This window comes from Ictalurus furcatus, chromosome 15 (genome assembly GCF_023375685.1).
Source record: "Ictalurus furcatus strain D&B chromosome 15, Billie_1.0, whole genome shotgun sequence".
Taxonomy (NCBI): domain Eukaryota; kingdom Metazoa; phylum Chordata; class Actinopteri; order Siluriformes; family Ictaluridae; genus Ictalurus; species Ictalurus furcatus.
This window is the reverse complement of record NC_071269.1, coordinates 15,437,430-15,452,781: the sequence shown is the minus strand read 5'-3', so window position 1 is coordinate 15,452,781 and position 15,352 is coordinate 15,437,430. Positions and strand designations below refer to the sequence as shown.

The 15,352-nt window shown below is 34.9% G+C and overlaps 1 protein-coding gene across 2 annotated transcripts; it reads left to right on the top strand.

Annotated features, from left to right (window-relative positions):
* Nucleotides 1-4,893: 4,893 nt before the first annotated feature.
* si:ch211-112c15.8 (tumor necrosis factor receptor superfamily member 1A) lies at nucleotides 4,894-14,791 on the top strand. 2 transcript variants are annotated; one of them, XM_053644364.1, is made up of 10 exons: nucleotides 4,894-5,329; nucleotides 6,309-6,414; nucleotides 7,935-8,063; nucleotides 9,805-9,927; nucleotides 10,623-10,707; nucleotides 11,261-11,304; nucleotides 11,463-11,663; nucleotides 11,823-11,860; nucleotides 11,966-12,083; nucleotides 13,945-14,791. In XM_053644364.1, the coding sequence occupies exons 1-10, from the start codon at nucleotides 5,306-5,308 to the stop codon at nucleotides 14,256-14,258; spliced, it is 1,182 nt and encodes a 393-aa protein (XP_053500339.1). In that variant the 5' UTR covers nucleotides 4,894-5,305; the 3' UTR covers nucleotides 14,259-14,791. The 2 variants fall into 2 exon arrangements, with proteins under 2 accessions (XP_053500339.1, XP_053500340.1); XM_053644365.1 differs by lacking the exon at nucleotides 6,309-6,414.
* Nucleotides 14,792-15,352: the final 561 nt, after the last annotated feature.

Sequence of the window (15,352 nt, the reverse complement as noted above, 5' to 3'; positions counted from 1 at the left end):
TAACAAATTACACCGATTATCCTGTTCAGAAGTTTACACCCCCCTGGCTCTTAATTTATCGTGTTGCCTTCTTGAGCATCAGTTAGCGTTTGCACCTGTTGTAATAGTTTAATAGTGTACGAGTTCCTCAGTTGTGCTCAGTGTGAAAAGTTGGAGCTCAGTATCATATAGTCACCGTTGGAAAGGGGAATATGCAGAAAAGCAAGCAAAGTGCAGGACCTGGAGGATTTTTTTTGAAGAACCGTGGGCAGTTTAACTGCTGAGGACAAACAAGGGACTCATGATCAACTATCACACAACATAAAACAAAACAAACAAAAAAAAGTCCTATTTTTTAAGATTAAGATTTTTTATTAACATTTTGCAGATTCTGCAAGGCATATGCAAACTAATACACAAAGGACTAACTAAAATCTGTGACTTTAAGGTGTTAAGGGAAACATATATAAATTAATTTTTTATTTGGTCAGGAATACTGCTGAAATGTTTTTTTTTTTACTAACTTGTTTAGAACTTAATTCTTTTAGCTTGCATTCAAAAGTTTCAAAAGGATCCAAATGTCTTGTAGCATATTTCAAGGGGGTACCACCTGAAAACCTTTTGTGTGTGTGTGTGTGTGTGTGTGTGTGTGTGTGTGTGTGTGTGTGTCATATAATTAGGATTTCCTTATCACCACATACGTCACTGGCATAAAGTTGGCTTGACGTTGTACGGTCGATATTCGCAGATATGCGGAAATTAAGGGAATTAGAACACCATCTCTAAAGGTACATACGACATTGTTAAACACGTTTCTAACTTCAATAGCATTTGCAGGGAATGACTAACCAACTGTAAAGTGTTCATGTAGGGGTCAGCTATAATGCAAACCGCTTAGATTTTTGATATGTAACAAAATAATTAAATCATATACAAAAATTGCCATGCATTTTATTACTGCATGGGCTCATATACAAAATATACCATAATTTAAAGCTCAATAACATTTGAAGGGAATGACTTACAGTCACACAACCAACTGTACAGTGTTCATCTAAATGTCAGGTATGACAAACACCTTTTAGATTTTTGATATTTAATCAAGTAAACTATTAAATCATATGTAAATTTTATATGTATTTCACTACAGAATGGGCCCATACACAAAATATACCATAATTTAAAGCTCAATAGCATTTGAAGGGAATGATGTACAGTCATACAACCAACTGTAAAGTGTTCATCTAGGTGTCAGCTATAACTCACACCTTTTAGATTTTTGATATTTGTTAAAATAAACTATTAAATCATATGTAAATATTGCCATGTATTTCACTACAGAATGGGCCCATACACAAAACATACCATAATTTAAAGCTCAATAGCATTTGAAGGGAATGACTTACAGCCATGAAGCCAACTGTAAAGTGTTCATCTAAATGTCAGGTATGACGTACACCTTTTATATTTTTGATATTTATTAAAATAAGCTATTAAATCATATGTACATTTTATATGTATTTCACTACAGAATGGGCCCATACACAAAATATACCATAATTTAAAGCTCAATAGCATTTGAAGGGAATGACTTACAGTCACACAACCAACTGTAAAGTGTTCGAATAGGTGTCAGGTATGACGCACACCTTTTAGATTTTTGATATTTAACTCTACAAAGCATGAACCAAAAAAGTGCATAAAGGGGGTCAAAATGACCCGTATTGGATTGAAAGGTTTTCGTCAAAAAATAGATGTCCTATTAATGAAATAATGAAAAGAACTGATGATCTACGGATGTTTTAATATTTCAAACATTTTTATTTGTTTTCTTTTAATTTTTTTATGTACATGTTTAGATTGTGGATGGGAGTCAAAGGAATTGAAAATTATTTACATAGGCAGCACTTCAACCTTTTGAGCCCTTTTGAACTGCTTCTGTGACATAGAAAGGCATACCACATGAAACCACCTCTTGCAGCGGTGACATTCACTCTCTTTCATTCACTCACTCTCTTACACACACACAACACACACTTGTAAACAAAATGGTATGCCCATAAAAATTTTATAATCATTGCTACATTACCCACCCAAAATGTTTTTGCACGACCACCCAGAGGTTTTGAGGCAGAACATAATGAGCAGTAATGTCTCCTCTTGAATACTGAAAACATGCCGTTATATGTTAGCTCTGTTGGAAAATGGTACATACTGTAAATAGTATTACCATATGTTTACTATTTAATACTACTACTTACTATGATGTTACAAAATATGTGGTTTTTCTGTGATAAAACTCTACACTTTATGCCATAGTCTAAATGACAGGTGTTTTTGTACAAGTAATAAATTACCTGAGGCTTTCAGAAGCTCCTCTGCCATTGTCAGTCACAGATGTTCCATGCGCCCTTGGATGAGTTTATAGTGAAATGGCAAGGGATATTTGGAAAAGCACTTCTTTTGCCATCCACATAAGACAAGATAAGTTAATGTTTTTTTTCATTGTCTAGGGGAGATTGTTTCACCACAGCAGCCATACATACAAACAGAAAAACCCCACATACATCTAAATCCATGAATCACATTCAATACACTGTTTGCATAATCTACATTGAACAAACATTGAAGAGCCTGAGCCTCCACACAAAGTAAGGTTTGCTCTTCCGCTGTGTAGCCTAAATTTACCCGCTCCATTCTGGTTTATTGTCTAGGTACACTCCACGGTTCTTACAGGACTGAACTAAATCAACATTCTGCTCCACAAATTTATAAGAACTGTGTCAGAGTTTATTATAAGATAAACTCTTTGTTTTTCTTTATGTCGTACAATTTAATGAGGAAATCCAACCTGCATGACAAACACTCCACAGCTGTACCAGTCCTGTTGTGTGGACTGGTTAATTTGTCCTTCATTCCATTTTATATCCACTCAGTCACATTTACTGAGACAGTTTCTTCTCATATTGAAGTACTCTCTAGGCAGTGTAAATGAAGAAAATCATGAACATTCTTCATGTAAATAACCTATTTATTTGTTAATTCTTTGTTGAGTCTAAATGTAGAGAAAGGTGACAAATCAATTGCTTCTCTCCTACAATGAAGGGTTTGTTTCCCAGCTCATAGGTTATTTTCCCGATCACACCCCCACTCTTCTATCCTATATTGCCTTGTCAGTTTTCTACTATCCCTACCCCAATAAAGCAAAAAAGCCCCCAAAACCAATAAAAACACATTATTGTGATATAAACTACTTTGAGGTTCATCTTTTTAACCATATGTTTACCAAATGTTAGTACAAAATCCAAACGATAAATGTTGTGAATCTTTTTTATTTAAGAGACCCACTTTGTTAGTCAATTTAAATGAATGTTCTGCATTGTGCTCTCAGTTCTCTTTACAGGCCATATAAATATAATTATATTATTAGAAAAGCAACACTATCCATTTTGCTTTAGTGCATAAAACACAAAATGTCTGGAAACAAGTGTGTTAAGTGAATCAAAAAAATTTAGCGGTTAAGGCTCTGGGTTACTGATCGGAAGGTTGGGGATTCAAGCCCCAGCACTGCCAAGCTGCCACTGTTGGGCCCTTGAGCAAGGCACTTAACCCTCTCTGCTCCAGGGGCGCTGTGTCATGGCTGACCCTGCGCTCTGACCCCAACTTCCTAGCATGCTGGGGTATGCGAGGAAAAGAATTTCACTGTGCTGTAATGTATATGTGACCAATAAAGGCTCATTATTATTACTATTATTAAAAATCAAAATGATTTACAGGATAACATTAAGCATTAAAACATTATTGCCTACTAATTTCCTATATATGTAGTATATGGTAATTATTGTCTTTACATATCTCATTCACTTTACACTTAATAATTATTGTGAAATGCTTGCTACTTATAGTAAAAGTTAATAAGTACAATTATTGTAAGGATTTGACAGCATTTAAAAAAAAAACCTTATGAGAAGACTAGTATACTTACACAATGTAAAAGACTCAAAGCCTTTCATTTTATTCTTACGAAAATAATTGTTAAGGAACCAGAGATCTGCAAGATATATGCCAAGTCTCTGGAACACCAACAGGAGGGGTAGAACATAATTTTTTCAAAATATATTTCTAAATTTTTACATTTTCAAGATGATACTGGAGAGCTTTGGTCCAAAATAAAATTTTTTGCTTAATTTACTAAAGATCCTGTGATAGAAAAGGACACAGCATATCATTCACCATTCAATACCCTGTGACAAGAAAACACATCAAAAAGAAGTGGGCCTCTTCACACTAGGGGCTAAGCAGTCATGCTTTTTTTTTTTTTTTTTTTAAATTTGTAATATATATAATATAAAAGGATACCAGACACCATACCAGACACCTAGATGAGCACTTTACAGTTGGTTGTGTGACTGTAAGTCATTCCCTTTAAATGCTATTACGCTTTAAATTATGATATATTTTGTGTATGGGCCCATTCTGTAGTGAAATACATCACAATTTTATATATGATTTAATAGTTTATTTTGTTAAATATAAAAAATCTAAAAGGTGTGTGTGTTATAGCTGATTCTCAGATGAACCCTTTACAGTTAGCTTTGTGACTATAAGTCATTCCCTTCAAATGTTATTGAAGTTAGAAACTTGTAAGTTGTCGTATGTAACTTTATGTAACTTTAGAGATGGTCTTCTAACTTTAGAGACTTAATTATCTGCGAATATCGAAAGTCCAACGTCAAGCCAACTTTATGCCAGTACATACGTCATGGCAGTATATCATTACTTATTATTTTATAAAGAGCCTAAAACCTCTTTTGGTCGCCATGAGCCTTTTAGTCTCCACCAGGTGTCATTATTAGTCCTGTTACACAAAAGCACCTATAGAACAACCTGCATATATGAAGCGCCATAAGTTTGACTGATTACTGATTTAGCTAAAGCAGAGATCACAAAGAAGAGAATGTTCCTCTGTGACAAAATTTTACCATCCCAGCCTACTACCATGTACTAGGACACCTGTTAAGAACTCTGAAGGGGTTGGTTTGACGTATTTTCCTGTGTCACATTTCTGAGAATTTTTTTTTCACTTCACCACCACATAAAGTTTCAGGTCCTCAATACTAAACATCCTGTTAGTAGTAGTCTTTTTGTGGAAGAGCAGTTTAGTGAAATCGGCAGTAGCTGTGAACGTCTGAGCTTACTATGTAGCAAAATTCAATTATTTGCCTACCTTTTGGTTATTTTATTTATTTCTGTACATTTTATTTGGTCAAATGTGCATTCTGAAGTTCAAGTTTCTGTTCATGGATATTTTAAAACTCATTTGCCCATGACCATGTCAGCAGCGTTTATGGTGAGTAACCAAATACTTCTGAATGTGAATTTATTAGTTACTTACAGTTACCTACTGCCTGCATATTAAATGATAAATACTCTTAAAACACATAAAGCATATTAAATACTAGTAAAAATTTACTTGTATTTTAATTAGTTTTGTATCGTAATTGCATTAGTTTATTACATACTTAATTCCACAGTAACCATAGGTCTGTTACTCTTTAGTTACAAAAGCTCATTATAACATAGCTAACCCACAGGCCAACATTTGTTTTGACTGGAGTGTCTCTTCTCTGAAATTCATTGAAGAACACTGGTTTATGAAAAGCTAAAGAGCTTGTCTAATACTTAAGGCAGGGACACCTTGTCTAATTCTTAAGGAAGGGACACCCAACCCCATTCCAGTTGTATCATCACTCTGAGTTTAGTCTAGTTCCAGATCAGTACTAGAATGATTATTTCTAAGGCTTTACAGCTTCAGAAATGGGGTACAGACATCAGTAGAAACTTTACATGATATCTATCCAGCTATTATGGTCATGTAAATGTGCTCAGAAGCTGAGATAAACTAAACACACTGCCAGTTATCCAGTGATGCATCTTAATTAAGTATTAAAAACCCCACATAATATAACCGTTCTGGATGGATTGTTTACAATTGTGTTTGTCTACAATTTGAATAAGTGTGATATTGGGAGACTATTTGGAAATTACAATTAATTTTATTCAAGTAAAAATGGTTCTACAAATCTGTGATTTTGTAATTAAGTATGATTACAGTGTGGATATTCTATTTTCATGCTGTTGCAATTTGCTCATCTGTTTCTGACTTCCTTTAATTGAGAAACCATGATACAGATTAAAGATATCCAAAACTGTGCAGATCATTAATTTTGTACTGTAACAAATGGTAAAACTGTAAAGAAGTAAATATTGGTCAAGGTAATCAGCCTTAAGTGGATCATTGTTCTATGTGATATTTGTTTGTACTCCAGGTACTTGCTCTGATTGCAGCCTCCCTGTGCCACAGTGGAGACTGTTCAGATTGTTTAAAACCCTTGCTTGATAATCAGATGCTTAGCACAACTGAATGTTTGGCAGGTAAACAAAGTTTCTCCTTTTGAAATGGAAAGATGATTAAAAATTGTGTTGTTTTCAGCATTTTATTTTGGCTTCCTTCAAACTAAGTTGTGCACTTTTGTGCCAAATGTTTTAAATTGGGTCAGTGTCATTAATTTCAATCTTGTAATACTAATGATGGTTCAGTTGGAACCCTGGAAGTGGAGGCCTTTACCAAAGTGTCTGCTTGCTGCATGTTGCTTTGCTGAGTCAATTTCTTCATGATTAGCAATTGTACTGTGTGTATTCATACACTACATGGCCAAAAGTTGTGGACATTTGACCATCACACCCATACGTGGGTCTTCCCCAAACGATTGCCACAAAGTTGGAAGCACAGAGTGTATAGGGTGTCTTTATATGCTGTAGCATTACAATTTCCCTTCACTGGAACTAAGTCGAATGGCCTGGACAGAGCCCTGACCGCAACACCATTGAACACCTTTGTAATACTGAATGCACCCCAGACCTTCTTACCTGACATCAGTGCACAACCTCACTAATGCTCTTGTGGCTAAATAGAGAAATCCCCACAGCCACACTCCAAAATCTAGTGGAAAGCCTTCCCAGAAGAGTGGAGGTTATTATAACAGCAACAGGGAATAAATCTGGAATGGGATGTTCAAAAATCATCTATGGGTGTGATGTTCATGTATCCACAGACTTTGGCCATATCATGTAAGCAGTAATTTTAAAGTTTATCATTAAAGCATTAAGATGAAGCATAAGTAAGGAATAAAACACAATAGGGCATTATGTTATAGGAAAATAATGAACGATGTAGTGGTGTGATGTGACCCAGGTTACTGTTCCCACCCCAAAACTGATCAGTTTCCATTTACAGCATATTCTGAAGTGTGTTATTCCACAACAATTGGAAAATGATCAAAAATGTTGACAAATATGATTGACTTAATTAAGAATTATGAATGAATGAAATGTTCTACTTTTAATGTTGTGGAACATCCAAGTTAATAAGACAAAAAAATGCAGCTTTTTATGTTACCAAGAAACCAGAGAATGCAAAAAGTTCTCTATCAGGAAAATGGATGATTACAATGCGCTGACACTTTCTAATGTGCTGAGATTCCTCCCATCAATGTTAATTAAACATCTCCTTACAGAAAGCTTTACCATATAACCAATTATACACTTCTGACTGTAAAATAACAGCACATTTGTAAAGGTCTGTTTATTATTATGCTTAGATGAACATCTGCCATATAAGTCCCTGTAAATGTTGTTACTATAAAAGTTAGTATACTAGAATGATCAAATTAATATAAACCTGTGACTTGAACAACAGCCAGCTCTAATGTCAAGCTGTGCTAAATTAACCAACACCTTCTGTCCAATCGGCATTGAGAATTCAACAGTTCTGTTTTATATGTAAGATGAATGCACTTCAAACCACTTGAAGTTTGTACTACTATTGTAAAGCCTTGTAGAGTACAAATAAATGTGTTGCTCTTGCGGAACCTGATGCAATTCTGACTTTTCAGGTTATTTTAGAAAAGGCAAATGCACAACATATTCAAGTCAGTCACTCTGTGAGAAATGCGGGAAGGACAAATACGTAGATTATAACAATACAATGAGTGACTGCTTACCTTGCAGTGTCTGCAGAACTGGTGAGTAAAATTAATCATCATTTTAAAATTCAGTCTTAAATTATATTTATTATGCAGCACCCTGGTATTGGTAAATATGAGCAAATAAGGCTGTGAAAATTTGTCTTTATTGTTTAACCTTTTGATCTTTTGTTACAATAATTCGCAAAAAATACTCTGTGCTTATGGATATCAAACAATTGCAAACACAACACAGGTTTATAGAAAAAAAATCTTTGTTAAATATAGGTGTGCAACAATTATTGGCACCCTTTTAGTCAATACATTGTGCTACCACCCTTTACCAAGATAACAGCTCTGAGTCTTCTCCTATAATGCCTGATAAGTTTGAAGAATACATGGCAAGGGATCTGAGACCATTCCTCCATACAGAATCTCTCCTGATCCTTCAAATTTTTATGTCCTTGCTGGTGGACTCTCCTCTTCAGTTCACCCCACAGGTTTTCTATGGGTTTCAAGTCAGGGGACTGGGATGGCAATGGCAGGACCTTGATTTTTTGGTCAGTAAACCATTTTTGTCTTGATTTTGATGTATGTTTTGGATCATTGTCCTGCTGGAAGATCCAAACATGGCCCATTTTAAGCTTTCTGGCAGAGGCAGCAGGTTTTCATTTACTAACTATTGAGTCCATGATGCCATGTATCGTAACAAAATGTCCAGGTCCTCTGGCAGAAAAATAGCCCCAAATTATTAAAAAGCCACCACCATATTTAACCCTGGGCATGAGGTACTTGAGTGTGGGAACCATGGGCATGAGACATATGGCTACCTCTCTGTGTGCACCAAAACCACCTCTGGTGTTTAGTGCCAAAAAGCTCTATTTTGGTTTCATCTGACCATAAAACCCGATCCTATTTGAAGTTCCAGTAGTGTCTTGCAAACTGAAGATGCTTGAGTTTGTTTTTGGATGAGAGTAGAGGCTTTTTTCTTAAAACCCTTCCAAACAACTTGTGGTGTTGTAGGTGACTTCGGATTGTAGTTTTGGAGACTTTATGACCCCAAGACGCAAGTAACTTCTACAATTCTCCAGCTGTGATCCATGGAGATATTTTGGCCACTTGAATCATCCTCTTCACAGTGTGTTGAGACAAAATAGACACACACCCTCTTCCACATTGATTCATAACATTTCCAGTTGACTGAGACTTCTGAATTATTGCCCTGATGGTGGAAATGGGCATTTTTAATGCTTTTTATATTTTCTTATAGCCACCTCCTATTGTGTGAAGCTCAACAACCTTTTGTCGCACATCACAGCTATATTCCTTGGTGTTACCCATTGTTATGAATGACTAAGGGAATTTGGCCTATGTGTTACCTCATATTCATAACCCTGTGAAACAGGAAATCATGGTTGAACAATTTTATGTTCCTAGTCACCCAAGTGGACTAAAAAATTTCAAATATCAATGGGAATATACTTCAAATATATTTTTCTTATATGAATTCATAGGGGTGCCAATAATTGTTGCACGACTATATTTAACAATGATCTTTTTTAATAAACCTGTGATTTGTTTGCAATTATTTGATATCCATGAGAGCAGAGTATTTTTGTGATTTTTTTGAACAAACAATCAAAAGCTTAAATAATAATGACAATTTTTCACAGCCTTCTTTGCTCATAATTACCAAGGGTGCCAATAGTAGTGGAGGGCACTGTATATATTATAGAATTAAATATATTTAAAATATATCTTTGTGTAATGTAAAGTTTGAAAGAGATCTCTTGATTTACAGATGAGATTGCTAAGAGTGAATGTACAAATCTAAAGGACCGGGAATGCGTCTGCAAAGATGGGCTTTACCGTTCATCTAACAAATTGTGTATAAACTGTACGAAATGCACAAACCGTAGCATGTGTAAGTAAAATCTAGTATCAAATCAACCATGTGCCATTGTATGTACCTTTATTATTTTTTTAAATATCAATATCAAATAATAAAAAAAAATGCTGATTTTAAGCATAACGGAGTGTTTGCAAGCTGTAAATGTCTGGAATCCAATGTATATACCCTATACTGCTAGTCAAATGTTTTTCAACACTAGGAAGTTATGTTTTATTACAGTTTAATCACTATCATTGCTACAGAAAAAGCATAATGATAAAGAACAGCAATTAAATGAGGAAACCTAAATCTTTGTGGAACTTTGTGGTTGCTCTCAGATCCAAATGGGTCGATATATTTACTAAAGGATTTATTAAATGCAGGGGCACTTGAAAAACACTAGTAAACAGTGCTATTATTAACTGTAATACATATATGTGTGGTGTGCCTAAAATGCTTAATTACAGTGATAAGATTTTGGTAATTTCCAGTTAGATTAGCTCTAGAGTGTTTCAATAGAATAATGACATTTCTCAATTTACTAAAGATTTATTTAAAGAAAAAATAATTTAAACATATACCTGCTCATTGGTTAAAATTGCAACACATTTAAACACAAATGCTTCAAAAACCAGTAGCTGCCAATGAAATTATAATTATAATGATATGTTGTCTTAAAATATTATGAGAATGCATTTTTAAACTGTTCATGTCTCACTGTACTTCAGGCCCTGAATGTAAAAACTACAAAATATGGACTTGTGCGCATGGCCAATTCTTGGATCAAAAGGGGAAATGCCAATCATGTGCTGAGTAAGAGATGTTATTTTCCTGTAGAATGGCTTTTTTGCTTCTTGTTTTAAGGTTTTTAGGAACCGTGGTGACTATTGTCTAAGCATTTGATGATTAATTGTGAGTTTTAGAATTCAGCCAATGTTTATTTAGGCCTGATAACCAACAACCACAATAAGAAAAAAAAAACTCAAGAAACTTAGTGAAAATAGTTTCATATTCTGTTTGATTCTTCAAAGTGAAATGTGGTAGAATTTAGGTTAGTGGGTTGTTGGTTTCCTGTATACAGGAGTGAACATCTTTGTCAGAATTTCCTGCCATTTTACAGAGATCTGCTAATCAGCTCTCCTGAAGAAATGTCAGAAACATAATATGTCTGAAATACACTCAGTGGCCACGTCATTACACCTACTCTGCAGATGTACTTAAAAGAGAGCAAGAACTGTTTATAGTTAACTGTAATTTACATATTTTGGTGCTACTTTTGAAGCCAGGTGACTGGTTTTCTGTCTCTTTATACTTATGTATAAAGTTGTTTGTTCATGTTGATTTCTTTCTCTTATTGTTATCACAGTTACAGTTGCTCGGATAAATCCTGTGAATCCTTTTGTAACCCAGGTAATTAAAAATAACACACATGTACACTGTCTGACAAACACTTTTCACCAATTCCTCATATATTCATGTGCTCTTTAGACTACAGTATTCCGACTATATACAATGTATTGGCAGACATCAAGGTATTATGTTATAGTTGAAGTTTTGTTTTGTTTTAGTGCCAGTTCTTACCACAACATGGATTTTGGTACTTGTGATCACCCTGCCTATTGTGGTCCTGCTCGGACTTTTTGCTCTTTTTCGCTTCGTTTTTGAAGCCTGTATGAGGAGACCGTTTTGCTGCTGGGTTCATATAAAGAATGTGAATGAAAGACCTGCTGGTCATATTGAAGTTCCACCAAACACGCCAACTTTACCTGGTAAATTACCTGTTTCTTGTCTGATGGTTTGGATATTTTGCAATGGGAACACACCATCACATGCATATTGTGTGTGTTTGCGAAGTGTCTTGTACACATTGTTATAATTTATAGACATAGTCGGTAAAAAGTGTTCATGTTTCCATTTTTTTTCAACAGAACAGCCTGGGGACCAGCTGAATGTTAATTTGCCATTGGTTTGTATTACCTTCCATGAATGATGTACAAATGACTGTTTTAGTGTGTTTGAAATTAATCTAAGCAAACAAACAAACAAAAAATTATTTCTCTGTTTTTTAAAGAGCATTGTCCTTGGAAGCACAGTGAAAGATCCAGGGACCAGAGACAAACAAAGACATCTGGACTCGGACTGGACCGGACAAAGCACAACTCCCCTTATTATAAATGGGGATATAAAAGGCATAGTAACTATATTTTATAATTAAGTACTATGAAATTATTTTTTCCTCAACAGGACTTGTCGAGGAGTGGCTTTTCATTTATTGCTGATGCAAAAGGTCAATTTCTATACAATTATTTAGAAAACCTTACTTAACCTTTACTTATTGAGAAAATGAACAAGCAAACATAATTATTGCTATCAACTGTGAGCTTATTCAATCTGACGCACACTATATGTCACGTATCTTTAAATAATATCAATGAATAGTATATTTATTTACTAATTTAGTAGAGGACAGTGAATTTACTTATTTATATTGATTATATTTATGCCAGTAAAAAAGAGCATTTTGGATTTTTTCCTTTTGCAAAAAGGAAGTTACTAAATAAGCTTACTTTCTGTACTGCGAGTTATAAACCACCTTTTAAGATGAAGACATTACATAAGATGTGTGGCATAACAAGAAGTCTGCACAACAACTGGGGCTAATTTTCAAAGAGTTTTTAAACAACCCTCCAGCTTGTTTTTTTTTTTTGTATTTTAATTATATATATATATATATACATATACACACATGGAAGTGTACCTAAGTGAACTAATGCAGATTTAACGGCAAATGGTTGTCAACCCAAATATCGAATTGATTTAGTTTTTACTGTCTTTCTTTATAGTAATTTTTCTTCATATTATTCATTATTTTGGAAGCATTTGAGAGCTTTACAGAAATTATTTCCATGTTGTTCATTTGCTAGACGTTTGTTAGTACAAGATGTTTGCACATCGCTGTATATATAATTAGCATTCTCTAGGCGTTGTATGTTCCCCTAATATACCATGCATTTTCTATAACAGATATCTTGTTCTTAGGATAAGAATGATGGGTTGGCTAGTTTAGGTGCTTTATGGTACCGCACTAGGTCAGTTTTGGTATATTGAATTAAAAGCATCTTTATTTAGACTTGACGAATACTTGACCAATTTGCTTTATAGTGAACAGAAATAATGTTTACTCTCAATCTCAAAACTGATGATTCTGAAAGCTCTTTAAAAAAAAACCCATGTCAAACTGAGAGAGTGTATGAGAAACCCAGCCTTTCCTAACACCTCTGAGCCTTATCCTTTTGCCAATCAGGTGGGTGTTTGTGACCATGTCAGCTAAGCTGAAGGCTCAGTGATGAAAGTGAGTGATATGAGGACTATGCTGAAGTTGCTCAATCAGATAGGAGAGTGCAGCATAAGTGTATGCTTTATGTCTCAAACACTTCCTGTGGACTCCCTTCACTGGCAAATTATCAGCTCTAAATTAAATTTCTGTAGAAACTCATGAAGTCTTTTCTCATACACAGATAAAGACTGCCAGAAAATTAGTAGTATTACTGCATGTTGTTATGAGTTGCATTCTGACATGTCATCTTGGTTAAAAAGACTTGATGATAGTTGCATTCTTCTAGACACTGTATTGGGATACTAAAATGCAAAGTCAGTTGCCAACTACTTTGGCTAGGAGAAGTGTCTGAATGACACGATCAGGGTTTGTTGAATTTTTGGCTGAAATGTAGCTGTGCCTGCATTTCCTTTGTTATTGATTTTTCCAACATAAATCCTACATTTCAATTTTGAGACGGTTTATAGGTATATAATCAACATTCTTTTAAATTCTATTGCTCCTCTGAGGTAATAAAAATTAAATATATTCATCTTACTGCAGTAAATATGGCTTTTTTTTTTTTTTTTTTTTTTTTTTTTTTGCTGTAATGGATTAGAGCTAACAGATTGCATCTTGACAAATGATCATGTTATAGGTATTTCTCAGCTGTCATGAGCACAAGCATTCCATACATCACTATACTTCAACAACTGTTCATGTTTTTTCACCAGGGCTGACCAGGCATGAGCCGGAGAAGGAGATGTGGCCAGCCCCAGTGCTCTACACCATCATCAAACAGGTTCCTGTGCGGCGCTGGAAGGAGTTTTTACGGTTGCTTTCTTTATCAGACGATCAAATGGAGAGAGTGGAGCTGGAGGCAAGAGGCTCCTATCTAGAACTGCAGTATCAGATGCTGCGTCTCTGGAGCCAGATGAATGATGCTTGCCTGGAGAACATCTACTCTACACTACATTCTATGGACCTGTCAGGGTGTGCAGAGGATCTGCAGGAGAAGCTGCAGCTGTTGCAGGAGACCTTAGTCTAGATGAGTCTGGGAATACTTTGAATACCTCTCAGCAGGCCCTATGCTTTAGTGGTCTCAAGTACTCCGAATCTGAATGTCTGAGACAGTTGGAACAGTTTATTTGTGTAAACTGCACTTGTACAACCTACAAGAACCATTGTTCAAACACAGGTTTTCACAGTGTATTATAGGAATGAAATGAATAAGAAGCTGCATTGTGCTGCTTATACTTTTGAAATAATGTATTCTTGATTTGTTTTATCTGAAATGTATTATAAAGTGCACATAAAGTATATAAAGAGACAATTATACTTAACTATACATTATACTTTCCACAAGTATTGGGGCAGCACTCCATGGGGACAAATTGAAGCTAGTCTGTGTGACGGCATAAAGGTTCATCTAAGTACAGGAGTTAAAATGCCAGTGGTTTAAGATATATAATGTTACTGTTTGCCATACACCAAGGGGTTCTTTTGGGTACTCTGTGGTGTGTGTGTGTGTGTGTGTGTGTATGTGTGTGTGTGTGGGGGTATTGTGCGTATATGTGTGTGTGTGTGTGTGTGTATATATATATATATATATATATATATATATATATATATGTATGCACACATACATATATATAAAACCACTTCAATCTGAACTGTAGGTTTTAAAAACCATTCCGTGTTTTACATCCGCTGCCAAAAATGGTGGGTTGAGGGTGAAGTACAGTATTATGTGACATTTATGAAAGTCACGCTGGCACTTTACGTGCATTTCTTATGATATTAATTTGGGGTCATGTTACCTTTGGTATTTTTGTGTCTAACCTTCTACTTGCAAGTGTTCTTTAATTTGTGTACAATAAATGTCATGTAGCTTATATGTATGTATGTGTGTGTGTGTGTGTGTGTGTGTGTGTGTGTGTGTGTGTGTGTGTGTGTGTTTAATGGTAACAAAAACAGGAAAGATTTCAGGAAATATGACCATTAACACCTGTTCTCATGAAAAAGGGTAATTCAGATTTGTTTAGAGAAATTAAAGCTATTGGATATGATACATCATTAATCTAACAGGTGTTCCACAGTTATTACCAGCAAAATTACTTTGTTGGCTATGTTATGTTAAAT

What these genes read in the sequence shown, in the direction of transcription:
- si:ch211-112c15.8 (XM_053644364.1), top strand. Translation starts at nt 5,306, where the DNA reads ATGACCATGTCAGCAGCGTTTATG. An exon ending in TTGCAGTGTCTGCAGAACTG is followed by an intron (nt 8,064 to 9,804) that starts GTGAGTAAAATT and finishes CTTGATTTACAG; the next exon opens with ATGAGATTGCTAAGAGTGAA. An exon ending in AAACACGCCAACTTTACCTG is followed by an intron (nt 11,664 to 11,822) that starts GTAAATTACCTG and finishes TTTTTTCAACAG; the next exon opens with AACAGCCTGGGGACCAGCTG.